This window comes from Theropithecus gelada, chromosome 12 (assembly GCF_003255815.1).
Source record: "Theropithecus gelada isolate Dixy chromosome 12, Tgel_1.0, whole genome shotgun sequence".
Lineage (NCBI taxonomy): Eukaryota > Metazoa > Chordata > Mammalia > Primates > Cercopithecidae > Theropithecus > Theropithecus gelada.
The window spans coordinates 31,613,151-31,639,792 of record NC_037680.1 but is presented as its reverse complement, the minus strand read 5'-3'; the positions used below and the strand labels follow the sequence as shown (position 1 = coordinate 31,639,792).

Here is a 26,642-nt window from a genome sequence, read left to right as displayed (position 1 = left end):
AAAAAAAAAAAAAAAAAAAAAAAAATTAAAACAGGCAAAAGATTTGAACAGAGTGGATCCTTCAACAAAGATATAAAAATGTCAAACACGCACATAAAAAGATGCTCAACATCATCAGTCATTAGGGAAATGCAAATTAAAACCACAGTGAGATACTGCCATATGCCCATAAAAATGGCTAGAATTTTAAAAGACTGACAATACCAAGTGTTGATAGGATTTGGAACAACAGGGACTCTATTACATCACTGGTAAGAATGCAAAATGGTCTAGCCACTTTGGAAAACACAACTGGTGAACATTATTGTATATAAATTAGACCTCAATAAAAATAATTAAAAACAGTTTATCAAAGTAATTTTAGATATATTTATTTACTTTGTTACTGAGCACAACTCTCTTGAAAAAGTTTACCTCGCCCTAATGAAAGAAATGCACCAGACACAAGCCAAATATTCATCTTTGTCAATTAATACTTTTGCAGGAAATAAAGTACTCCAAGGGATCCTATAAACCTTAGTTTTACTATTTCAAAAACATATCATTCATAATTCTATTTAAAGAATTAAAAATTACAGTAATTGCATCACAATTTTTTAATCAGGCTCCAAATGTACCTCCATACCTCAAACCATTAATATGACTTCAGTGTCATTTCATATTTGCTTAATTCACTACCTTGTTCCAACTTCTGTACCTCACCCCACCCCTAAACCACATCCCATTCTCCTAGATATATAAATATTCTCCTTCTAAAACATAAAAACTAAAGCAACATATGCTAATAAACTTGAAGACTCACATCTTAAACCGAGGCTCCAGTGATCCCACTGTATGCTTTCCCCTTAGATCTTATATCTTAGGCCTGATACAGTGGCTCACACCTGTAATCCCAGCACTTTGGGATCACCTGAGGCCAGGAGTTCAAGACCAGCCTGGCCAACATGGTGAAACCCCGTCTCTACTAAAAATACAAAAATTAGCTGGGCGTGGTGTTGGGCGCCTGTAGTCCCAGCTACTCGGGAGGCTGAGGCAGGAGGATCGCTTGAACCCGGGAGGGGGAGGTTGCAATAAGCAGACATCGCGCCACTGCACTCCAGCCTCGGTGACAGAGCAAGACTCTGTTTCAACAGGAAAAGAAAGATCTTACATCTTAATTTTACATTTAGCATAATAAACACAAACACCCCTTCTAATAAACCCCGCATTCTTTCTTTTCGTCTTCAGATCCCATGATTAAGCAAACAATAGTTTCAATCTGTGACCCACATGGTCAAAATCAGTCACTAAGCCAAGCTTTCAAATAGGATCTAAGGATAGGCATAGAAGGAAAGTAGAAAGGAGGTCCCTCTAAATGGGTCATTGATGAGGACAAAGATACATAAGCACACACCTAACCTGCTAGATGTGTTCATCTTATAGGGTTTTAGATTGACCTGAAGTTATACTCTAACAGAAAATATGGGTACATGTACCAATAACTGAGTGGCTGTGGTCAAACTGATTGTGAAGAGAACCAACAGAGGTTTTACGGGTAAGAAACATCTGTATAATGATATTTCTAGTACCTGAAGATGCTGCTACAAGCCTTGGACTCATCCACAGCTAGTATCCGCCATGTTGATGGAGGTTATACACAGTCTTTGCCCTATGTATAGCTGTTTCTTACAAAACCCAAACCATATTTCTAATTAGTTTTCCTCCTATCTTCCTGTACTACCAAATACCTACAGTATCATTAGAAATTTAAACCAATTTACCTTGTATTTCTGCTACCTAAATAAATGCTGTTTTACTACTGCAGCAGGGATAAAGACTGTAGACACCTCAATTTCCCCAATGACTTTAGAAAATGACTTCTTTTAAACTCTTTCTTTCCTTGAAAGTTCATCAAGAACACTGCAGGCAACCAGGAAAGAGTATGTATCCGGGCTGAGGGTGTTCCATTATATATTTAGTCTTTTACAGTTTGCTTTTAAGTGTATGTCTTAATCTTTTTTCAACCTTGTTTTGAAACATTCGGCATAATATTTTCTGAAGCATGATGGTCATAGCATCTAGCACGTCACTCTTCACAAGGTGAAGTTAATTATTTAATTGCTTGATGGTGAAGAGGCTACAATTATATGGTAGTTTTCTCAAAAAACTTTTTTAAACACAAAATTTTTCAGAATCAGGCATTAGTAGACTTCAGTTTTAGTTTCAGCTCAAGCACTTGCTGTACAACTTCTAGAAAGTCATTTGACTTTGTGTGTGTGTGTGTGTGTGTGTGTGTGTGTGTGTGTGTGTGTGTGAGAAAGGTGAGCAACAGCAGCCTTCCACAAGCAAAGATTATGAGTCAAATGGCCAACTGTTAAAAATGAAATAAAATAGTATCTATATCACTTGGTAGAAATTCTTAGCTAACCTGCCTTAATAAATCATTTTAATTTGCTTAGCAATGATTTTCTAAAAGATAGTGTCAAAGATCAACCTCAGTGTCCCCAAATTTATAAAAGTCATTCATATGATAAACTTTGCTTCAAACAAGACGACCACTTAGTCTAAACCAGCTCAGGCAATTCAGTCGTTTTTAAAAGGTGGGATGGGAGTGGAGGATCTATAATTCCATTTGTATTACCAGGCAGGAAGGCAGGCACTGTGATACACAGTTTGGCAAAATACAGCCTACAAGTTTTCTTTTTTTTCCCCCACTTATCTTGCTCCTTCTAAAGCCTACACATTTCAAATGAGACTAAGCCCTCGATGTCCAGCTCTGACAACGAATACCAAACAGCATTTCTGACAGAGTATTTCTATCAAGCAACCAAAAAGGATGGTTTTAAAACAATAATTGTTTCCTCTCCTCTTTTTACTACCTTTCTCCCTTTGTCTCTCCCCCTACTCCAGTCTCTGTAGGGTAGGCCAGCATTTTTCTCTCCACTATGAAAGCTATAGGCCAAGAGGAAGAAAGATGTAATGTAAATTCACTTCTAGGTTCAGACCCAACTTTCCAAAACTCCAAAAGCTGAACACATAAAGAGCTGGCATCTGCTATTTGATTGCTTTCCCAGTGTTTTAGAATCAAAGAATCAGAGACCTGGAATGAGTCTTAACGGAAAGGAAACTGCTTTTAGGAAGGAAATGAAAAGAAACCTGACTTCTTTTCAACATCAATTCACTCAGTGCCTTTCCTCAGGTTTGGAGAGCTCAAGAAAACGAAGAGTCCCTTCAAAAACTCAAGCAGAAAATAGCAAAGACACAAAATGCCTTTTTTTTTTTTTTTTTTCTGAGGTGTGGCAAAAATAACCACATCCCACAGCCAATTCTTGTCTGGTACATTGCTGGAACTCGGGACAAACAAATTGGTACTACCAACCATTTGGGGTCTTTTCCCTGACTTATAAGGAAAACTCAGACCCACACTCCATGTCTCATCTCACTCTTTCCTTTCCCTCGCCTAGACAACTAAATGCCTAGTCAATGGATAAATTAATGAATACATAAGGGCAAGTTTTAACACTGAATACAGCCTAAAACAAAGGAACCATAAGACTATCAAAATCGGTAATCGTGGCAGAGACTAGCAGTCGCTGTTTAGTAAACATTTTCTTTTCCCTCTGGGTGCTCAGCTAGTCTCCATTTCTCATCCTTTTTTGCAGGTCCTTGTCAACAAAATAAGAGTGTAGGTGATGTGTGCCAATTCCAGGCCTGTCCCAGAGACTTCCCAGGTGTGCACCTGCATGTTCTTTCTCCCTTTGTCTGGAAAGAGATGACTCCCAGGGTGAAGCGGAAGCTGTGTGTTGAAAATAGCCTCACCTGGGTCCCTGACTGTGTAGAATTTGACCCCCAATGACCAACAATATCTAACCTGATTATGTAAATTAAAATCTACTGTGTGAATCATTATACATCTTAGTGTCTGTAGTGGGTTGAATGGTGACCCCCCAAGAGATACGGCCATGTCCTAACCTCCTCTCCCAACCACCAGTGAGTATAATAACCACTTGTGGAAAAAGGGTGTTTGCAGATGTCATGAGGTTAAGGATCTCAAGATGTGATCATCCCAGATTATCCATGTAGGCCCTAAATCCAGTAACTGTTCTTATAAAAGACAGGAGAAGACAGAGAGAAGAGAAGGCCAGGTAAGGATGGAGGCAGAGACTGGATTTACACAGTCACAAGCCAAAGAATGCCCAGAGTCACCAGAAGGAAGGAGCGGAAAGGAAGGAATCTCCTTTAGGGCCTTGGGAGGGAACAAGGCCCCATCAACAGCCTGATTTCAGACTTCTGGTCTCCAGGTCCATGAGAGAACACACTTCCGTTATTGTAAGCCACCAAATGTGCAGTAATTTGTTATGGCTGCCATAGGACACTAAGATAGTATCTATCCGTTACCCTATCATTTGATGCACAGAAAGCTACAAAAAACCTTTTACTACAGTCAGTAATTTAGTTAGTAATGTTTTAGGTAGTAATGATACTCATATTGTTTTGAAAGTTTTTATATGACAGAAAAAGGTAAATAATTGTATTACTGTTAGGAATCAAACATTTCATTGCAAAAGAAAGGTAACTATAAAATCAAAGAGATTAAGCATATTAATGAAAATTGATTTGAAAATATTGAATTCATAATTTTTGAACGTGTATTTTTAAGGTCTAGAAACTTACATTAAGAAGCAAAGTCACTCAGCAGCTATGAAAACCTTTTGCACGCACTTCCTCATCTCTAATACTATCTCCCACTAAAAAGAAAAGGGATCATTGGAGAAATGACTTATCCTAGGCCTGGGCAAAGAAGATACAAGTTAAGATGCAAAGAAGATACGTTTCACACCATAAAACAAGCTCTGAAGGATTAATAGGGTCGTGTGAAAAGGAAACAAGAACCAGCACTAAGGGATTCCCACAGATCAAAGAAGTGAACATATGAGCCTCAAAAATAATATCACATTGATTAAAACATGATTGAATCCATGAAAATTCATGAGTTCATAGTGATACTCAAAAAAGGAGGCCAGAGAAAACCCACTGGTCATCTTTTGTGGTATCTATTAATCCAAATTCTACTTAAAAAAATGGCAATTGAGGGGAAAAATTCCAGGAATAATTATATTCCAGGATAAACCAAGACCCAGTTGAAAAAGCTCTAGTTACTAGCTTAATGTATTAACAGAAGGAAAGAGAGATCAGAAAATCATCTTTTTCCAATTCGTAATGAAACTGATTCAGCAAAAGATTATCAATCGGTTTCAAACCCATTAGGTACAAGATTGATAGGTAACTGGACGTATATATGGTGTCAAAGTAACACCAAACAGAATTCTCTCCAACATAAGGGGAAAACACAGTTACACAATGGGGCCATCAAGTTGTCATTGGCCAAACTTATTTAATGATGGGACAAGCAAACATTATTTTTCTATGATATTCTTGACAAAGATGTTCAACATCAATCTGTAATGCCTTTAAATCGAACTTCTAGATAACAGGAAATTCAGGAGCTAAGACACCCCTAGGAAACAAGTAAATGCAAAAAACGAAACTTTCTACAAGAGGGCTCGCTAGTATATTTACTACGTGTGCATCATAAACAAAAGTCTACTCCAGTTTAAAGTAATTTAAGGAACATAATGGCCAGATACAACATATGACTGATCCTGAAACAGATTCTCATTTGAGCAAACTAGATAGGAAGAACATCTTAAGGAAAATTGAGAACAATAAACTGGGCAACAGGAGATATTAAGAAATTACTATTCATTTTAATTGTGATGACCTTATTTGAATACAAGAGAAAATTTTTATAAGGTGCATACTGATTTTTTTTAGAAAAACAAATACCAAAAAAAAAATCTGACTATGCACAACCAAAAGAATGAATGTATAGAGGGGGAAGATCAGATATCAAAATGGTAAGAGAAAACTAAGGGTCAAAAGACAAAATTTGAAAAGAATTAAACAGATCATAAAAAACTAATAATTTTAAAACAGCATTTAAACATACCACAGAATTATGGAAACATGGTAAAAATGTAACCAAGTTAACATATTAAGTATAGTAAACATGTCAGTTAGCCAGAGGATAGAAGGAAGGGAGGAGAAGGAGAAGGAGAAGTGGCTGCCTGCTACCCCAACAGCTGGAAGTGAGAAGCCAGAAAGGAGTGAGCGTAGGAGTGACCACAGAAAATAACCAATCATACCCTCAGCACCAGCAAACACTGAAGGAAGGTTTTATAACCCAGCTTAGGGATGGCACCTCTAACAGCTTCCGGACTGGATTATATGTTGGTGGGATCTACACCCATCCGCATTAGTCATCTCCAATGTCCTGAAATCTTTTACTAACCACTTCTACTTGATCATCCAGCAGAGGCAAAGTTATGAACCCACAACCTGTAAGCTCTATAGGCACTCCCTAAATGTATAATCAAAGCCTGCAACTTGGGAAATAGGAGCTAAAAGGCAGACTAAGTCTGAAGTCTAGGAGCAAAAAGGAGGAAAAGGGGCAGGGAAAGGTTATTGCTGGCATCACCATCTTTTCCTTCAGTTTCTTCACCACTGTCTCTGCTCTTCCTACGCTTGCTCAAATGACTCTAACATAGCAGCCATCAACACCAAAGTAGGCTATAAAAATGCCACCACTGTCACTAGGCATTTATTACCCCTGGTGCTCCAAGGACAAGCCCTCCTTACCTGGAATGGCCCACGGGAAATAATTTATCAGGATTCTGTAGTATTTGCTTACTAGGCAGGGAAGAGCTTTAACTGGCTCACAAAAACATGAACATTAAAAAAATAGTAATAATAACCAACACTAAAAACCATGGAGATATATTTGCTCTTTAATTTTTTAGGAAATTTAATTCCAATGGCAAACTGGCTTAAATATTGAGGCAAGTTCTCCAGTAAGAAACCTGCTTTTCCTTTTTAAAGAAATAGTATTACACCACAAGTAAAGGGTTTAAAAAATAATTATATTCTTAATGATTAAATACATGTATATGGTATGGGTCAGCTGTGTTGAAAAAGACAAGAGATCACCTCTCACAATGGGAGTAATGAGGTTTCTTAGCTCCACTAGCCTGACTCAGCTCTGGCTTCCCCTTCCCTAGATCAGGACCCATGCCAAGCCTGGAGAGATGCAGTCTGACCTCCCTGAAACGCTTATCACAGGAAGCTGAGTCTAAGTGGCTACAATTTCCTACTACCTCTTCACGCTCATCTTTTGTTTTGTTTTTTAATCTGCTTCTCCCCATCACTTTATACAAGTAAAGAAAGGGGAGATTTTCCATGTCTCACCCTTCCCTTGGTCCCTTCCCCAAGGATACTATGCCAAGCAACAGCCAGCCATCAGGAGGCAAGGTCCACCCATGCCAAATAACCACAGAAAATAACCAATCACACCCTCAGCACCAGCAAACACCGAAGGAAGGTTTTATAACCCAGCTTAGGGATGTCACCTCTAACAGCTTCCGGACTGGATTATATGTTGGTGGGATCTACACCCATCCGCATTAGTCATCTCCAATGTCCTGAAATCTTTGACTAACCTCTTCCACTTGATCATCCAGCAGAGGCACAGTTATGAACCCACAACCTGTAAGCTCTATAGGCACTCCCTAAATCACTTCAGCAGCCACACACAAAACCTTGGTGAGAAACCCTTACCTACTATAATTTTTGCTTCAAGGGCTTGTTTCCAGATCCCTGGGATAACAGGCAACAACTGAAAAAGCTTGTGAGTAGAGTTTGGAAATAGATGTTCTCGTTTCACTATCTGGGTGACCTAGCATTGGCCTAGTCGTTTAGGCTCTATGAACCTCAGTTTCATCATCTATAAAATAAGGGGCTTGGGGAACAGATAGGAAAGGTGAAGGGACTTGCACTTCATTCCACATGCTCCTCCACATGCTTTCTTGGACAGGCATGTGTGAACTTTTTCAATAGAAAAAGTCGAGTCAGAGTGGCTTGGGATAAATGGTCTCTAACGACCCTTCCAGATATAAATGATCTAAAGGTCTAAACTCATCCAGGATCTCTAAACCCCCAAACCAGCATTTATCCATAGTACCCACTATGCTAAGAGCTCTAAACTTGCGGGAAATGGCGAAAGCTCCAAAACCAAAACATGCAGCACAGGGTCTGTACCAAAAATTGAGGCGCAAGTGAGATTAAGGGACTTTCTCTCTTTCCATAAGTGGAAATACCACTGAAAGAGCTCTTACAGCTAAGTAGCTTCAGGGTTTTATTTGCAGTTATCAAAGGAACCTGACATTTCCAGTTTTCTACGCTCACACTACAAAATTTGCCTCTGTGTCCCCACAGAGTCCTTAAATTCATAGTGTCTTCATGGGAACTCTGTTCACCTACTGTAAAACAGAAATGGGTACGTTGGGATACACCTCACTGCACCCAAAATCCAGCAGAGATGTCTCTCTTCTGTGGCTTCCGTAGCTCCACTCCCTCCAGAATTAGTTAGACTTGTGTCCCATTTTACCTTAACCTTTGAGACCCACTAGAAGCTCAGGTCATCTTTATATTTATGCAATGAGCCAGGAAAGGACGAAGAGGCATTTCTGCAATATTGTTACTATAGAAAGCTCTTTGCGATTTAATCTTAATTTGGTTAAATTTGGGACAGAATTTCTGGAATTTATTCTCTATTCCTAACAGCATCTGTCATATTAAGAAATATTTATCTTCAACGTGAATGTATTTAGTACCACTGAATTATTACATTTAAAAATGGCATCCTTCTCTCTTTAAAATAATTCCGAGAAATGAGCAGTGAATTGCTTTTCCTTTACCAAAAACAAACCACACTGACAGGTAGAGGAAGGTGAGAAGGATATGGAAACAGTAAACTTCTGCTTAGTCTTCCAGGCCACCTCTTTTAACTGCTTTCTCCCTTCTGTCTTCTCTGCCAACAATGCAAGCTTCCTCTCCACTGTCTTCCATATTAGCTATTATTTCCTTCATTCAACATGTTTTCAATAAGCACATTTTCAAGCACTAAGCAAGTTGTTAGAGGCCCATATCCTAAGGGAACTTACTCTTGAGGGAGATACACTTAAATACTTATAAAACCAAGTGATAGATTAATGCAATCATACAGAAGTATGAAAAAGCTGATGCCCCAAATTAAATAATGAACTGCCACTTCATGATAAAGTCAGGTCATGAGAAAGCATTTATTGTGACACTCCATATTTGCTTCCTTAGAAAGAAGCAGAAAAGGTTCAGTGCACCAATTTGTACAATGCCTATAGCACAGAGAACATTTCAGTTTAGTTATCAATGCAGGAATAATCTTTGTTCACCAGTAATGTTGATATATTTATATTTATCTTGTTCAAAATGATAATTTACAAATGTTTACAACTTCATATAAGTTTTTTTTTTCAGTGAGGAAATCAGTGTGGAGGGAAAAACGCAGGCAGGAATACTTAGATGAAGCCATGGATGAGGTTGGTAAAACACATGTCATTGAAGTACTGTGTAGTCGGTATAAATGGTCTCATAACCATTTATACCAAATTTGTGGCTCAGGCCACAAATCTGGCTCTGAGAATCTTAGCAACCAAGGAAAACAATGACCAGTTCCATGATTCACCATGTCCATATGGTAATTTTTCATGGAACTGAAACCTGAAATAATTTCTCCATAGGTCCTCACACACATATTCATATAGTTTCTTTTGGAAATCAATTTCTTTAACATTATCTATTACTTTGTATACCTTTCCTGTAACATATATCCTAACATATACTATATCCATGTTACATGCTTAAGAAGCAGTAAAATTAGTATTTGTATCCAAGAAGTAAAATTAATATTTGTGTGCACACAGCACTGGGGCCCAGGGGTTTCCTGTATGTTAGATATCAACACCACCCCACAGTCATCATTTTAAACCTTCACAAATAAGATTTGCATTAATATTTTTACACTGGAAATGTATAGCTGAAGCTTTTTCTGACAGCATCATATAACTGCTATTCAAACCATAAAGTATGTTTGGATAACAGATAATGATATATTTGTGTATTAATCTGTTTTTGCACTGCTGATAAAGACATACCTGAGACTGGGCAACTTACAAAGGGAAGATATTTAATGGAGAACTCACAATTCCATGTGGCTGGGGAAGCCTCACAATTATGGCAGAAGGTGAAAGGCATGTCTCATGGAGGCAGACAAGAGAAAAGAGCTCGTGCAGGATAACTCCCCCTTAGATAACCATCAGATCTCATGAGACTTACTCACTATCATGAGAACAGCAGCATGGGAAATAATTCAATTATTGCCCCCATAATTCAATTACCTCCTACCGGGTTCCTCTCATAACATGTGGGAATTCAAGATGAGATTTGGGTGGGGACACAGCCAAACCATATCAATTTGATATAACTTTCCCTGAATCTTTTGAGCACAAGTTGAAAATAAAAACAACAACGGTCACAATATTTAATATCTGGGCCCTTCAAGCAGCAACAGAGGCAGCCACACAAGTTTAGAGGCACCTGCTATGTGCCCAGTATTATTCTATGTACTTTACGATCAAACAAAATCAACAATAATTTCTTGGAATCATCTCAGTCACTAATCAAATATTCCCAATTTTCTCAAGAAGTCTTTTTAATAATTAGCTTATTCAAACTGGGATCCAAAGAAGATCCACACAAACATATCATTATTTCTCTGAAGTTCTCTTCTCCTCTTTTTTTTCCTATCTCTGTTGCAGAAGCAAATATCTTGTTTTTCAATCACGATATAATTGTCATACCATAAAATTCACACTGGATCTCTTCTTTCATTACTTTTTTCATAAAAGAAAGTGTCACTGTTTCTTACCTGATCACAAATCAGTTCCCATTTTTTCTCATTGTCATATTGCCGCAGTAACCTGGCTTTGTCAGGAGGTAGGTTCATAGCATTCTATTAAAAAAAAAAAAAAAGAGAGGAGAAAAGATGTCACATTCCATAGCAGGTTTCCAAATTGGTAACTTGCAGGCAGAACAATTAATACCACTATGGTTTTTTCATTACTTTCTCTCAATTCCTAGTATCTGATTAAAACAAAACACCCACAGAAATCACTTAAACATCAAATTGGTTGGATGAGAGACGGGAAACTCTGAAGTTCTATGTTGGGACATGTGAGATGATCTGCTTTAAACAATCAGACTTGCATTTTAGCAGAGGTGATGTCTCTTTGGCAGACTCCCTTTCTACTTAACAAAAAGTTCAGAAGGTATCCAATTTCTTTGTAAAGCACTGTAGCCCCACCAGACACAAAACAGAAAACACCAAAAGAGAACTCAATGACCAGAACCACTGACAGATTCAAACTATACTCAACTTTGATAAAAAAAACTACAAGGAAAAGAACAAAAAAAAAAAGACAATGATGCAACTATTCTTTGTCCCTTCTGTGAGATGACAGTACTCTTGAGGACATATGTTAACGTTTATGTCAACATTAATAACCACAATTCTCAGTTTAGCTTATATTGGTTTATGAAGGTAAGTTTGCAGTAGGAAATTAATCATGAGCCAAATGAGATGTCCAGACATCAGCACTCATATAAACCCCCTTCTTAACACAGCACACCTTCTGTAGTGCTGGTCACGGATTTTTTCCGGGTACTTTCACATGTCATGAATCTAATGTCCCAAATGACCAATCATACACATTTTTAAGATACTAGGTTTGGATGCAAGGTAAGGTCTTTGGCAAAAGACCATGGCAGAGTAAGAGAGCCTCAGAAAGAATTCAGATCTAATCTTTTGGCCTCCCCAAAGTTCTCATGCGCTAAACAACTGAGCTAAGTAGTCGATTAAAGTATTACATCTATTTATCACCCTGTCTATCCCCTGGCATCAACATTGTCATACCTATCCCTAAATAGACAATGTGGTCCCTTATCTGGGTCAATATTCAAGCAGACAAATGCAAAGGTCTTGAATTTTCAATGCTCAAGCTCCAAGCTCTCTGAAGGACGTGGCTTAGGGAGAAACAATTCCCCCTGGTTATGGCTATTGTCTCATGTTATAGGGTGAAACAAGTTTAATAGAGGCAAAGGTGAGTGTGCTGTCCTGACTTAAAGATACAGAATCAACCATTGATTATGATAAATTAACCCAAGCATTTTCCCTTAAACTCAATCTAACATCTAGATTGGTATGCCTTAAGTATATCTGCCACCTATTTGAGTCTAATCCATCAGATTTTACAATAACCTGTCTTTAAAATATTTATTTATTTATTTATTTATTTATTTATTTATTTATTTTTGAGATGGGGTTTCGCTCCTGTTGCCCAGGCTGGAGTGCAATGGCACGATCTCGGCTCACCCTGCTTCCCAGGTTCAAGTAATTCTCCTGCCTCAGTCTCCCAAGTAGCTGGGATTACAGGAGCTCACCACCATGTCTGGCTAATTTTTGTATTCTTAATAGAGACGGGGTTTCACCATGTTGGCCAAGCTGGTCTTGAACTCCTGACTGCAGGTGATCTGCCTGCCTCAGCCTCCCAAAGTGCTGGGATTACAGGCAAGAGCCACTGTGCCCAGCCTAAAATATTTAATATGTTAATCGCCCCCCCACACACAAAGTTGACAATTACTTTGAAGAGCTTTGGACTTTATAAAGAGTTTTCAATGGTACTGCCAACGCTTCCTAGCTATAGAAACATCTAATATGGGAAAATGTTTTCATATGGCCTATCTTCATGGAATATCTACTTGAACTACAATGGAAAAATCTATTTGTAATTATTAGTTATTACAATTTGACAATGTTAAAAAATAACTCCTGGGATAAGGCAAAGGCGAATTTCACATGTATCTTTCTGAGGAAGTCTAATGTTATTTACTGGTAAATGGTCAGTCCATCATTGCTTATTTGCACTCCAGAGAGGAGGTTTTCCTCTTAAACTTGTGTTGACCTTCACGTTAGTGCCCCAAGTGTGATTACGCATTAAGTAAGAACAATAAGATTGTAAGTTAAATGAGTTCTTTTCCTCTTGAGTCCTCATTAATCTCGAGATATAAAGAGAATAAGAAAAAGAATGCCTGAACTCCTACAAGGTGCCAAGCACTACATTCAGCACTTTGCATATGTAATCTCAGTTAATACTCATAATAAGCATGTGGGATAGATACAGTCTTCTCCATTTAATATATAGGGAAATAGACCTGGGAGAATTTGGTTAACTTGCTCGAGGTTGCACAGCTTTACAGGAACAAAGACAGGACCTAAACCTAGTCTGTTAGGCTCCCAAGGACAAACTCTGAAGATGCCACCAAGCTTTTTTTGCAGGAGAGCAAAATGGCAATAGCTTATGACCTTCTATTAGTACTCTACTGGACATTCCTGTGGAAGCACTTGGCAAACATCACCACAGGAATTACACGCAGGCTCTGTCGTTTTCTGCAAAGAGAAAGGCAAGATGCCCCTTCCAGATAACTCTTATTTTGATTAAATAGTATTTCGTTCAACAAATGTTTATGGAGCACTGCCCCTGTACAAGCCCTGTGCAACATGATGGGTGGCACGGTGAGAATCCAAACAGACACGGTCCCCAGAGAGCACTGTGTTATGGTCGGGAGACACATATGAAACAAACAAAGCTTTTTAAACTCTGGTAAGGCCTGAGAAAGGTTATCAGAGGGTAGTCTTAGATTAGACAGTCTGGAAAAACCTCTCAGGAAAAAGTAACAAATGAGTCCCAATAAATGAGAAGGACTGGCCAGGCAGAAGGCAGACGAAAGCACACTGGGCACAGTGAACAAGGGAAGCCTCAAAGGCAGGATTTAGCTCTTCACATTTAAGGAACTGAAAAAAGTCAGAAGAGCCAGAGAGAAAGTAAAAGAGAAGGAATGAGAAAAAGACGAAGTTGGAAACGTGAGTCAAAGTCATATCATGCCTAGACATGCAGGCCAGGGTCAATATATTTTATTGTATCTAAAGTGCCACGGGAAGCCACGGAAGGCTTTCAAGCAGATAAATAACATAATGAAGTTGTTTTTCAAAGATAACAATAGGTGCTATGCAGAGAATGGATTAGAAACAGCAAAAGCAGGGGGGCAGTACGAGGCCAGGACTAAGCAGTTCAAGAGAATGATGGCAGCTTAGATGGGGTCGATGGCACGTTTGAATGAAGAAAGGTGGACAAATGTCAGAAATATGAAATGAAACTGATTGGTTAGACTTAAGGGCTGGGGAGGATTTGTACCTTGTTTCTAAGCTTGGGTCACTAAGTGAATGCGGGTACAGTTAATAAGAGGGGCACATAACAAAAGGCAAAATAAATCTGGAGGAGTTGGTGAAGAATAAGATTTATAAATGTTGACTGTTTTAGGTCTGACATAGCTATGAGATAACCAAGAGAACTCTCAAGCGGGCAGGTAGATACGTGATTCTGGAGGTCAAAACAAAGGTCTGAATCTCTGAACAAGAAGAGACTTAAGTAGTCTTTTCGAGCATGATTAGTTATTGTCAGAAGTAGCAGTGCAATATCAATACATCCAAACTAAAACTCCACTGGTGATCATTCACCAAGCATCTAAAATAACCCCTTCCATGAGTCAAGCCTCCAAGCTACTCAGACATACATTGTACAGCTTAGTAATTCCATAAGGACCACGAGGAGCAGTTCTATTTAAAATCAGACACTCTACAGAGGTCTGGTTAAAGTTCAGGGATGTTGTGATTAGCTGGTAGTAACTGCTTTGAAACTTCTTTCAAGGGAGCTCATTCCTCTTGTGCTGTACAGGGCAAGACTCTGGAATCCAAACTAAATGTTTGAGCAAGTAATTCATGAGTCCAAGTTACTTTGTGAGGAAAATATTGGCTCTATCTCCAGGTCCCTTTGCTACCTTTATAAAAATGGACTGCTCATCTATTTGGCTGAAAATATCAATCAATTTCCAAGTTTTCCTAAAATGGTGACAACTCTGCCTCACCCACACTTAGTGATATCTGTGACACAGGGCTCTCCTTTACTTCCTTTCATCCATTGTTCCATCCAACATATTTCCTGGGCTTTGACCGTATACCAGAATATCCGCACTGTAGGCATCTGAGACAATTTAATCACGAAGTAACTGCCTGCAAGTATTGCCAAAGGTCGATGGAAGACATATGATATTTGAATTGAAAAGTTCAGTGCATGTTAATTATCATTTTTCTAGATTGTACAAGTTCCTAGCTGAAATAAATTAGATCATCCAAGAGCATTATTTCTGTAAAAAATGTTCCTTTCTTTCCACTCTCAACCTGGCAAAGTTTAAGAATCAATTCAAATGTCATTTATCATTAGAACCTTCCCCCAACTACTCCAGGAAGACATACCCTCTCATTGGGCTCTAACAGCATGTTTACATGTCTCTAATAAAACAGCTAATACACTGCACCCTAACAATCTGTTTGCTTACCTAAATTTCCCACTGGACTGAGTACTTCAAGAACCATTTTTGTTGTTCTTAATCACCAATGTATGGCACAGTACGGCAAACAGTAGGCATTAAACGTGTTGTTAAATACTGAAGAGCAAACAAACTCAGCCATACCGCCCAGCCTGCAAATATCCTTAATGAATTCGGATTTATACTTTGGCTATTAACAATGTCTACACACTGAACAGCATCTCGGTTTCTTGTAAAACATCATTCCATGATAATATCTGTTGCTTATTATTTTCCAAAAAAAAATGCATGGGGGAAAAAAAACTCTTCAATTCTGGCAACATTTTCCTGAAAAGAAAAATGAGCGTCTTCTGCTACATATAATAAACCATGAATCTGAACTTTGTTTTGTTGCCAGTTGATTCAGACTGGTATCTATTCCAAGTAGTAGTTACATGTATGGTCTCTACTCTGGTTTTATCCGTAACTGTACAATCTTAATTTGTCTTTAAGTGTGTTTTCCACCTCAGAACCTTTTGAAGACAGAAATTATAACTACAAAATAAAGAAAAATAGAATATTCCAAAATTCCTGAGTACCTTATAAAGAAAGCAATTATGGTGAAGAAGAATCTATGGTAGCCTATACATCTCAAGTTACACCCACAGATTATCATACGCAACACAGAACAGAATGATGGTGCCCAAATCATTCACAACCAAATAGATCTATGTGGTAGCAATACAGAATTTTCTGATATCAGCTCCTGACCTGATTTCATGGTAATAATGCAAACTTGTAAAATCCTTCTTTTACCCAAATATCCTCAAGGCTCATACTTAGAAACCCACAGTGATATGGAGACACACAGGAGGGAAAGTCAACAGTATGAAATACACCTTATGTAATATATCTCTGTCCTTAGAGTCGCTAAATTAAAACCCACAAGCATTCAGTCACCAGATTTTATAACAGGAACTCTTCTATATAACCACTTGCTTAGAGAAAAAACATGGACTTTGCAAGTAGTGCTTCTTATGGAAGCAGGGAAAATCATGTCACAAAATAAATGTCTTAGACATTAATCTTTTAGAGCTCTTAAATCATAGAGATACAAAAGTTTACAGGAACTCAAAAGAAGGAGTCATTACTTTAAAAAAGAAATTTTCAGTTATTATAGAAAACATGTAATATAAAATTTACCCTCATAACCATTTTTAAGTTTATACTTCAGTGTTTATAACTATATTAATATTGTTGTGCAACAGATCTCTAGAACTTTTCCATTTTGCAAAACAAACTTTGTACCCATCAAACAACAACTCCCCATGTCCCCTTCCCCAGAGCCATTACTTGCTGCTACAGAGAAGGAAATGGGATGGATTGTAACTGGATGGTTGGGCAGCACAATGAATTCTAATGAGGCAGTACAAGCAAGGATTTACTAATTTATTAGTTTTTACTAGTCGGGCTCTGGAATTAGACTAGCTAGATTCTAATCCTGACTCTAGTATTCACTGGTGATCTTAAACCACACTATTTGAATCCTAAAGCAAATGAAATTGTTAAACACCCCACAGTCGAAGAAGCCAGTAAATGTAATTCAAAATTGAAGATCAGAATCGAAATCAAGGGTCAAAAACAACAAGACGTACCATATTTGATGTACTGATATGTCTCAGGCACTTAGGTTATTTGCATGCATTATCCAATTTAGTCTGTCTTATAATCCTGACAAGTAGGTATTATCTTTTCCATTTAACAGAGAAGGAAATCGGAGGACAAGGAGGTTAAGTAATTCCTCCACGCATGAGGTAGGCAGCAAAGCCAGCACTCAGAATAGAGGTCTGTATGATCATCCCCCTTCCATGACATTTAAACTACAGTGTTTCTAAAATATGACTTGTCTGAACTAAGCAATCCCACAATTCCACTTAAATAACCAAAGTCATTAGCATGAAAAGTGAAGGTGGAAATGCATGATATTAATATTTTCATATAAGATACTGGCATTTTAATAGAAGTATTCTAAGATGTTGAAAAATATAAACTAGAGCCAAAAAACTGACTGGGCTGAATATAGATAGCAAAGTATGGTGTCAAATCAATATATACTTAATAAACTGTCAAATAACAAATCAAGGTGAGAATACAAATACATGTTAAACTCAGGCTTTGATGAGGCATCAATGAAGCAGAAGGAAAGAAGATGAATACACAAATATAAAACAGAGCATGTCAAATAATACGACAGAACCTCAAAGAAGGAGCCATTACTTTTTGTTATGGAAAGTAGAAAATACTAAGCATTGAGCCTGGATGTGTGGGGAGGATGGTAAAGAATGGCATTAAATGACACAATATGGTTTCTAATGTTTGGGCCTTGGAGATGGGCCACCTGGGCTGCAATCATGACTCTACCACTCATTTAGAGTGTCCTCTCAGTTAAGTTATTTATACTAAATCTCAGCTTCCTCACTTGTGAGATGGAAATGATCACCGTGGTAGTGATGAGCATCATGATGGTGATGAGGATGGTGGTAATGTTACTACCTGCATCATAGAGTTTGGGCAAAATTAAATTTGATAATGCATATACAGTAGCCTCACCCACATCTATGATTTTGCCTTCTGTTATTTCGCTATTTCAGTCCCCTGAGTTCAACCATGGTCCCAAAATAGGTTAGTGGAGAACAGTAAGATATTTTGTGAGAGAGAGAGAGAACACATTCACATGAACTTTTATTATAGTATATTGTTATAACAGTCCTATTTTATGATTACTTATTGCTAATTTCTCAATGTGCCCAATTTATAAATTAAACTTTATCATAGGTATGTATATATAGGAAAAACAATAGTATATATTAGGTTCAGTACTATATAAGGTCTCAAATATCCACGGAGGGTCTTGACAAGTATCCCCCACAGATATGGGAGGATTACTATAAAATAGTACAAAAGTAAGTACACGGAAAGTACTCAGTATGTTAAATGATATTATTCATATTATTCTCATTATTTTAGGTAAAAGGAAAGATATGAACAAAGGCATGAACACAAGAGAAGGCAAAGGGCTGTGCGTCACACAGAATAAACCAGGAGGTAAGGAGTGGGTAGTGTGAGACCAAGTTTGTGTGGACACCAAACCAGAGAATTTCAAACTTACTCTACGGCAGTGAGAAGTCATTGGCCAAAGAAATATCTAGGAAACGTCAGTCTTTAAGGGGTCCTTAAATCAAATGAGGTATATGATTCCTCCTGCTCTGTTAACTCTTCCTACATTGACATTTTTCCTTATACCATTATTGGGACATCAAGTTAAGTCATTTGGAACTAAGTAATGTACCAATTCTCCTGAGTTCACTTGAAAACTGCAGCAGCTGAGGGCCTCAGCAGGGTAGCCACCCTGCTGCAAATTCAGCACATGACCTGCCCATCCATTCCCCTCACCTAAAAGCCATTTCCTTCCATGACCTATATTCATGGTCCAAACAACTACCTGGCATCCTAAATTTTATTATCTTCCTAGCCTAGAGGATGCTGCTAAAATCTATTCAGCTTCTTTCCTGGCACAGGTCTCAGGCAGCCAGCCAAGTAGTTCCCCAAAGTGAATCACCAGTCAGTCATTTTTCATTGTCACTGTTATTTTTATTGAATCACTGAGGGTATTAATATCACCACCGTAGCCAGTGAAGCTCACAAACGGAGAAATTAGGCTCTCCCTAATCTAGTAACATCTCGGAAATAAAAGCTGACTAGAAAGCTGTCCTTTCTGGAGAACCTGTGGTAATGAGACATACCTCTAATCTCTCAATCACAATCTTAGGTAGTCTATTTTCTTAGAAGGCTTGCTTTCTTATGATCCCTCCATAAGTTTTTTATAATCAAAAAGTACAGAGCTAGAAGAGAAGCTTGTGATACATTCGTTCTGTTGTGTCTTTCATAGGTGACCCAACAGACTAAAAAGGTGAAAGCATTTGTCCAAGTTTATAGACCTGTTTATTACCAATGGCAGAGCAAAGACTTCAGGCCCAGGGGGACATGAAGAGATGCTGGTCAAGTTTCAGTCAGGCAGGATGAATAAATTCTGAAGATCTAATGTATAGCATGGTGACTCTAGTTAACAACACTGTATTGTATACTTAACATTTGCTAAGAGGGTAAATCTTAAGTCCTCACCACACACACTAAAAAAGGAGGAAATGGAAACCTCGAGAGATGATGGATATATTAATTAGCTTGATTGTCACGATCATGTCTCTATGTGGTGATCATTTCTCTATCGTGTTCACACAACGATGAAATTGCCTAATGACGCATTTCTCAGAACCTGTCTCCATTGTTAAGCAACACAAAACTGCATATCAATACATCAGGTTATGCAGTTTAATATATACCATTTTTATGTATCCATTATATCTCAATAAAGCTGTTAAACAGAACTCAGGCCAACATGTCTGCTATTACTTCTCTTTTATCATGAAAGAAGGATCACTTCCATCTGTTGGGGGGTGTTTGTGCACATGTGTGGATACACATACATAAATTTGAGAAGATAAATCAGATAATGCATGTAAAGTAGTTGGCACACTTGAAATTTGCTACTTTAATGCACCTCCATCTTTTCCTGACTATAGTTTTCTTATACCAGAAGTGCCAGCACTTCCACTGTCTTCATTGCTCCTTGATTTTGGGCTCCATCCACATAAAACAACCCATTTTGTTAATTTATGAACCTCTAGAAAATTATCCATTTTTTAAACCAGTAAACACAACCTAACAGACAAAAATGAATTCCCCAAATCTCATGTGAATTATCTACTGTTTTAAAGTTGTCACACTGTTGCCATCCTTTTTAAATGGAAATAAACAGGAGTTCATTAAAAAGGAAGTTCATTATGTGCATATTTATGTTTATAGTATTTATTCAATTGCAAGGCCAGATTATCATCAGTAGAGACCAAGCTAGGTGGGAGAGCCAATCTTGTCCACAGAACAAAAGGGTGCAGCTATAGCAGTCAAGGACAAGCTCTCCTGCCTCCCATCTTCCTACTACTCCCCGTATCATTGGCTGAGTGATTCAACATCTAATAGATGCCAAAACCACACATCCCTCCTCTGGCCAAAGTGCCAGCCCCTGAAATACAGGTTCTTATTGCATTTAAACACAAACAGAATACTGGAAAGAATCACTCATGCAATTTTTTTCAAACTTCATATCTGATTTTCATTAGAGGTCTGCTGTCTGATTCCCTGACATGTTCTGGAGTTCAAACAACTCTTCGTCTACTGTCTGCTAACTGCTATGCCAGGAGTTGTGTCTGCAGTCACACATTTGTGTGCTGAATGAGGGAGTTACACAAGAGGCCACACTTGAGATGCTAGAAAACTCCTTCGTGGGCAATCATTAGACAACATAAGGCCAAATATATTAAGGTACTAGGATTGCTGGCACAGACCAAAATGCATCAAAATCCAGAGAAAGTGTTCTTATTCTACTGTTTAATGTCAACTTTCTATGTGATAAGATCTGAAGAGTAAAATCATTTTGATAACTGAAGATGTTAAACTCAAATTGTAACATATTAGATATCAAGATTCCACCACAAGAAAGCCATGAGACTGCAATCTGTATCACCTGCTGATCTGAAGCAGTATATCATTTCACCTTTCCCACTGCCCTGAAATCCTGGCTTCACTCTCCCCCAGCCCTTTTCCCATATCTGTAATTCCCTTCTCAGGACATTAAGACGATCGCTAGTCTCCCTCTCCTCTTTCACAGCAGTCACTCTGGAAATGACTACTGAACCTGGATTCCATACTCAAGCTTGGCCCAGGTTACAGCCTCATACTATTCAATCTTATGATGAGGATCACCCAAGGAGGAAAAGAGTTTAAGTTTCTGTTCAACTAAGGTCACATCTTCTGAAATAACAAGAGAAAGATCATGCTTTTGTCTTAAAAATGAGTATTTTTGCCATAACCATGATCAAAAGTTATAGCCTCAAATTCATGGCTCCTCATTTGCAAACAGCTGCAACTTCAAAGGTAGACTTGCTGTCATACGCAGAATAATGGCCCCCAAAGATTTCCTCATCTCTCTCCCAGGAACCTGTGAATATTCCTTATATATTAAACATGTGATTTGCAGAAATGATTAAGAACCTTGCAATGGGAAGATTATCCGTGATTACCTTGGTGGGAACCAGTATAATCACAGGGTCCTTAAAAGTGAAAGAATAATTGTAAAAGGTGGGGCGGAATAAGTGTTGGCAGGGATTTGGAAAAACTAGTACCCTTGTTTATTGTTATTGGGAATATAAAATGGTACACCTACTATGGAAAACAGTGTGGTGGTTCCTCAAAATGTTGATCATACACTTAAACAGAGGACCCCACATTTCTGCAACGAGGTATATACATAAAGGAATTAAAAACAGAGACTCAGATACTTGAAATTATGATGTCCTAAGATTAAATTACCAAAAAATTTTAAAAATAAAACTATCAGCTCATGATGGAGCCATGTTCTGAAGCAAAGCGCTGTACTATCCAAACACACAGTAACACTGAGACAACTCAAGGTTTCACTACAACACGTTTTTATCAGTCTTGATGGTCTCGTTTCCAGAAACCCACAGTCTCTCTCCAGACAAGCCCGGTCAAGACAGGCAGGAAAGCTGGAAAGTCTTGCGTGGCAGACCTTCTGGTGTATGACAAGCGGATTAAATTTTCTGCTCTTAGTTTTCTCCTCCTTTGCACTCCTTTAGCCTGCTACTTAGCTTTTGGCTCTTACCCCTCATGGTAGTGGAAAAGACCATGAAGTAAATGTTTGCATCTGTGTGTACAATATCCTGGTATTAAAGTAATACTTTAATGTTGCTGGTATTTTTATGGTCAATACCAATAACCAACAAGTATAATGTCTAAGGGAACACTTTCATATTTAATTTTTTAAACTGTTAAATTCCTTAAGATGTCATAAAAATAGAAGAATTCCCAAAACAACTGACATTAAGAGCAACTCAACAACATCAAGATCTTTCTGAGGGGACCACCAATCACATTCTATTTTACCGATTTCTCTTTCTATCCTTACAAAACTCCAAGTCCCTGGAAGGGAAAAGAATTTGTTAGTCCTCTTTACAGCCATAGTACCCCAATAAAGTATCTTGCATTCAGATGGTGCATAATTATTGTCTAACAGAATTCTGCTCAGCCACACAAGCTGCATTTCAATGAACAAAAGGCATTCCCCTCCAAGATCTTTAATCTCCTTTTAAACAAATAAGTAATTAGGACCAGAAAAGCAAGTGTCAAATTTAGTCATTATCTATTTGTACATGGTTGTTAAATATTATACAAATACTAACAGAGTTTACTTCAACTCTGTAAAGTTAAAAATATATATTTAAAAGCTCCAGAAAGGCCGAGCCTCATGGCTTATGCCTGTAATCCCAGTACTTTGGGAGGCTAACGTGGGAGGATCATTCGAGCCCAGGAGTTGGAGACCAGCCTGGGCAACATACTGAGATCCTGTCTCTACAAAAAGAAACTTTTTAAATTAGCCAGGTGTGGCTGCATGTGCTTATAGTCCCAGCTACTCAGGAGGCTGGGGCAGGAGGATCACTTGAGCTAGGGGCTCGAGGCTGTACTGACTCATGATTGTACCACTGCACTCCAGTCTGGGCAATAGAGACAGACCCTGTCAAAAAAGGAAGGAGAGGGGAGGAGAGGGGAGGAGAGGGGAGGGGAGAGGAGGGGAGAGGAGGGGAGAAGAGGAGAGGAGAGAGAAAAGAAAAAAGAGAAAAGAAAAGAGGTCCAGAGTCCAGATATGCCTTCTCTTGTACTCCAGGCTTAGACCCGACCTGTCTCTCCTACCATCCCCACCCATCTTCTCTCCGCCAAACCTACATCTCAACCCAAGACCTGAGTCTTCTATATACCATGTTTGGGGTCACTTTTTCTTTGTATTATCTCTAAAAGCATTTGTTCAAGGGACCAAATGTAACCCTATTGGTTGCCATTTCACATGTGTACACTTTTTATCCGATGAGAAGGCAAGTTCTCTGGCATATTTTGATGCCTTCTATAATACTCAGAACATACACAGATACACAATACACTAACAGCTATGAGTTGAACAACAACAACAAAAAAATCCCATAATAAAATTAATTCTGATGTGTGGTACATGGAAATTTAGAATTTATATATGCAATGCACAACAACTATGACATTAAATAATAGATTATTTATTAAATATGGCTGAGCTAAATCATATTATAAACAGGTACCCTTAGATACCTCAGTAAGAAGTATCTCTTTCTTGTTGGGGGATAAGGTTTTCAATGTTTGTCTATTTGGAGATAAAAAGATTCAGGTGAAATAAAATCCATGTAATTTGAGTTATGACTGGTTTTATATTCTCACACCACAGTGGTACATTCTAGGTGTAAAGTGCTACCCAAGTGTATGGTCTGGTTTCAGCCTAAAACAAGGACACATGGTGACATTTGCACTGCATGTACCAAGCAAGGCAATAAGAAGAAAGCATTTTCCAGGGTGGGCACATACCTACATTTACAAAGAATTTCTGGGAAGCAGGCCCTAGGTGTGCACTATTCCATTTTAAGTGCTGGACTTGGTTGTGGGCAAGAAAAAGGGGTGGCAGGGTGTAGAAATCTGACTGTATTGACCCTCTGTGCATCTCAGCTGGGTAAACCACAACAGTAGGCTTGGGGGACACGACCCTGGCTGCTGAACTCAGTACACCCACTCAGTATATTCTGGATGTAAACACTTTTCTCTTTCCTACAAAGCAGTGTTATGCTTCTCCAAGAGAGCTACAAGGATTTGGAAGAATGCCAAAATACCACATTGACCATTCAATCTTTGCATTCTTACATTCTATAACAACTCCACCCCCCTCATTCAAGAGATCAACCATAGCTAACTCACATGAACAAATCTATCCTTCTGCAAATTACACCTGAAGTCATAACGTGCCCAGGGCTAATGCAACACACTTCATCCAGTACCTCATGTTGCTTCCCACCCAAAGTGTTTGCCAACTTGAAGCATACCTCTGATTTAGATCTGTCTTCTTCCAGAGGGAAATGCAACTCCAAGTGCAGGCAAATCCCTGTTTGATTATTAGGTTTTAAAGAGAAGTGACAGGATCAAGAGATTCCTAATTTTCAACTTGAGAAACTACTTAGCACTTACTCACCTTCCTAAACAAGCCTTTAAATCCTGATCCTCCACACACCGTCCTATCTCAGGGGTCTGTCGTTTCAGCATTGCTGTAGTGTTCCATCCCAGTCAGCTGCCCACTGACAAACAGGTCCATTCATTCTCTCTCTCTTCTATACATATATTTATAAATGATAAGCACAATATATTCTCTGTTATTGCACATGGCTAGGCAACAGGCATGCTGTTTAATAGAGAGGTGCCACACATACCATGCATGATTTCTAAATGAATATGATTTATCAAATATATTAACACAAAAGCCACATTATCGCAACTTAATCTTTCTTTAATGACTCTGAAATAACTCCAGAATTTTAGAAAATGTCTTCTGGTCATTAGGATAAATTCCAATTACAACCTTTGGAGTTACTCAGACCTGGGTTCAAATTCCAATTACTAGCTGTTCATTCCAGCAAGTAACTAAATTTCTCTGAGTCTCGGTGTTTCTATTTGAAAATGAGAACAAAAAGATCTCTTAAGACCACCATGAAACACAAAAAGTACCTCTCAGAACAGTAGCAGACACATGGATGGTAGCACAGTATCTACAGAAAAGGCTGTGGCTGTAGACAAAGATTCTAGTCTTCAAGTAAAATTTTAAAAATTAAGTTTATATCACAGAACTGAAACTACTTGCTCGATGTTCATAGGCAAGTCACTTAATTTACTTGAACTTTAGTTTCCTCATCTGTAAAATAAGGACAGTATCTACTCCAGAGATACTGATAGAGCCTGATAGAAGAAGCTTTATACAATAGGATTGTTATGAAAATCAAAAAGAAAATGAGAGAACACATGCAAAGTGTTTCCTCAAGCTCAGTGCCTGACATAAGGGTTCAATAAACTTTAGCTATTCAGTACCAGAATATGATACAACCTAATTCAAAACAGGGAGGAGTAAAGTGTTGGAGCATCTTAGTTTCTTTAACATAATGGATTTGAGAGCTTCTCACACACATACATAAAAATTTCTGGAGCCATAAATACAATGGATGTTTAGCTAACAGCCAAATAATGAACTAAACAGAAATGTCTAGACCTGTGGTTCTCAAATTGAGTGCCAAGGCACCCCCAAGCACTACAGTGAACTGGAAGGAAGCTATGGGATTATTTCCAAAGGAAGCAACGAGACTAAAAATCAGATACTGCACAAGCCACTAGCCTGAGGTAGGTCACAGTTTCTACCCTGAGTCATGCAACATTTCCTTTCCATAACATCTTACCTTTGCAAAACTGTTTTTTTAGCAGTTGCTGTGATAAAAGAAAGTAATAGGAGAAAATGAAAACTGAACAGGAAATGAAATGTGTGTACAATCTGAATTCAACGTGTGAAAGCTGTGCAGTGCCCTACAGCTGCACGCATATTTGTAAGTAATTATGCTTTTAAAAGAATAAAATGAAAGTTTTTTCCTCACAGTTTATATGTAATATTTTCTCAAACAGCCACTAAACTAGTAGGACATAAATAGTTGTTTAGACATAAGTACTTAATAAATGGAATGGTTAGGTTTTTCTTTTGGTCTAGGAGGCACCATGAAAATTATTGAGATACTAAAGATGCTATGACTGAAAAGGTTTGGAAACTTCTAGTCTAGATACTATCTACCTCCACTCCCATTACACCTGATATAACTACTTTCTGGCAGCACAGTACATTTTCTGTGTCCATGGGTTCCACATCCGTGGATTCAACCAACCATGGATCAAAAATATTTGAAAGAAAGAAAAAAAGCATCTGTACTGAACACGTACAGACTTTCTGGCCACTATTCCCTAAACAATATAGTTAACAACCATTTACATAACATTTATACTATATTAGGTATTATAGGTCATCCAGACGGGAGGATGTGCATAGGTTTTAGGCAAATACATTCTATCAGGGACTTGAGCATTCATTGATTTTGGTATTCATGGGGGAGGAGGGTCCCAGAATCAATCCTCCATAGATACCAGGGAAAGACCATATTCTAAAATAAAAGGCCCTC

At 38.2% G+C, this 26,642-nt stretch overlaps 1 protein-coding gene across 4 annotated transcripts in view; it reads right to left on the bottom strand.

Moving 5' to 3' along the window:
• Window positions 1-26,642, bottom strand: part of FMNL2 (formin like 2) — a 322,575-nt gene that overhangs the window by 122,996 nt on the left and 172,937 nt on the right. For all 4 annotated transcript variants that reach the window (XM_025404122.1, XM_025404123.1, XM_025404120.1 and 1 more), the window contains exon 2: window positions 10,841-10,924. In XM_025404122.1, coding sequence (XP_025259907.1) covers window positions 10,841-10,924 — 84 coding nt within the window. The remainder of the gene's footprint in view (window positions 1-10,840; window positions 10,925-26,642) is intronic.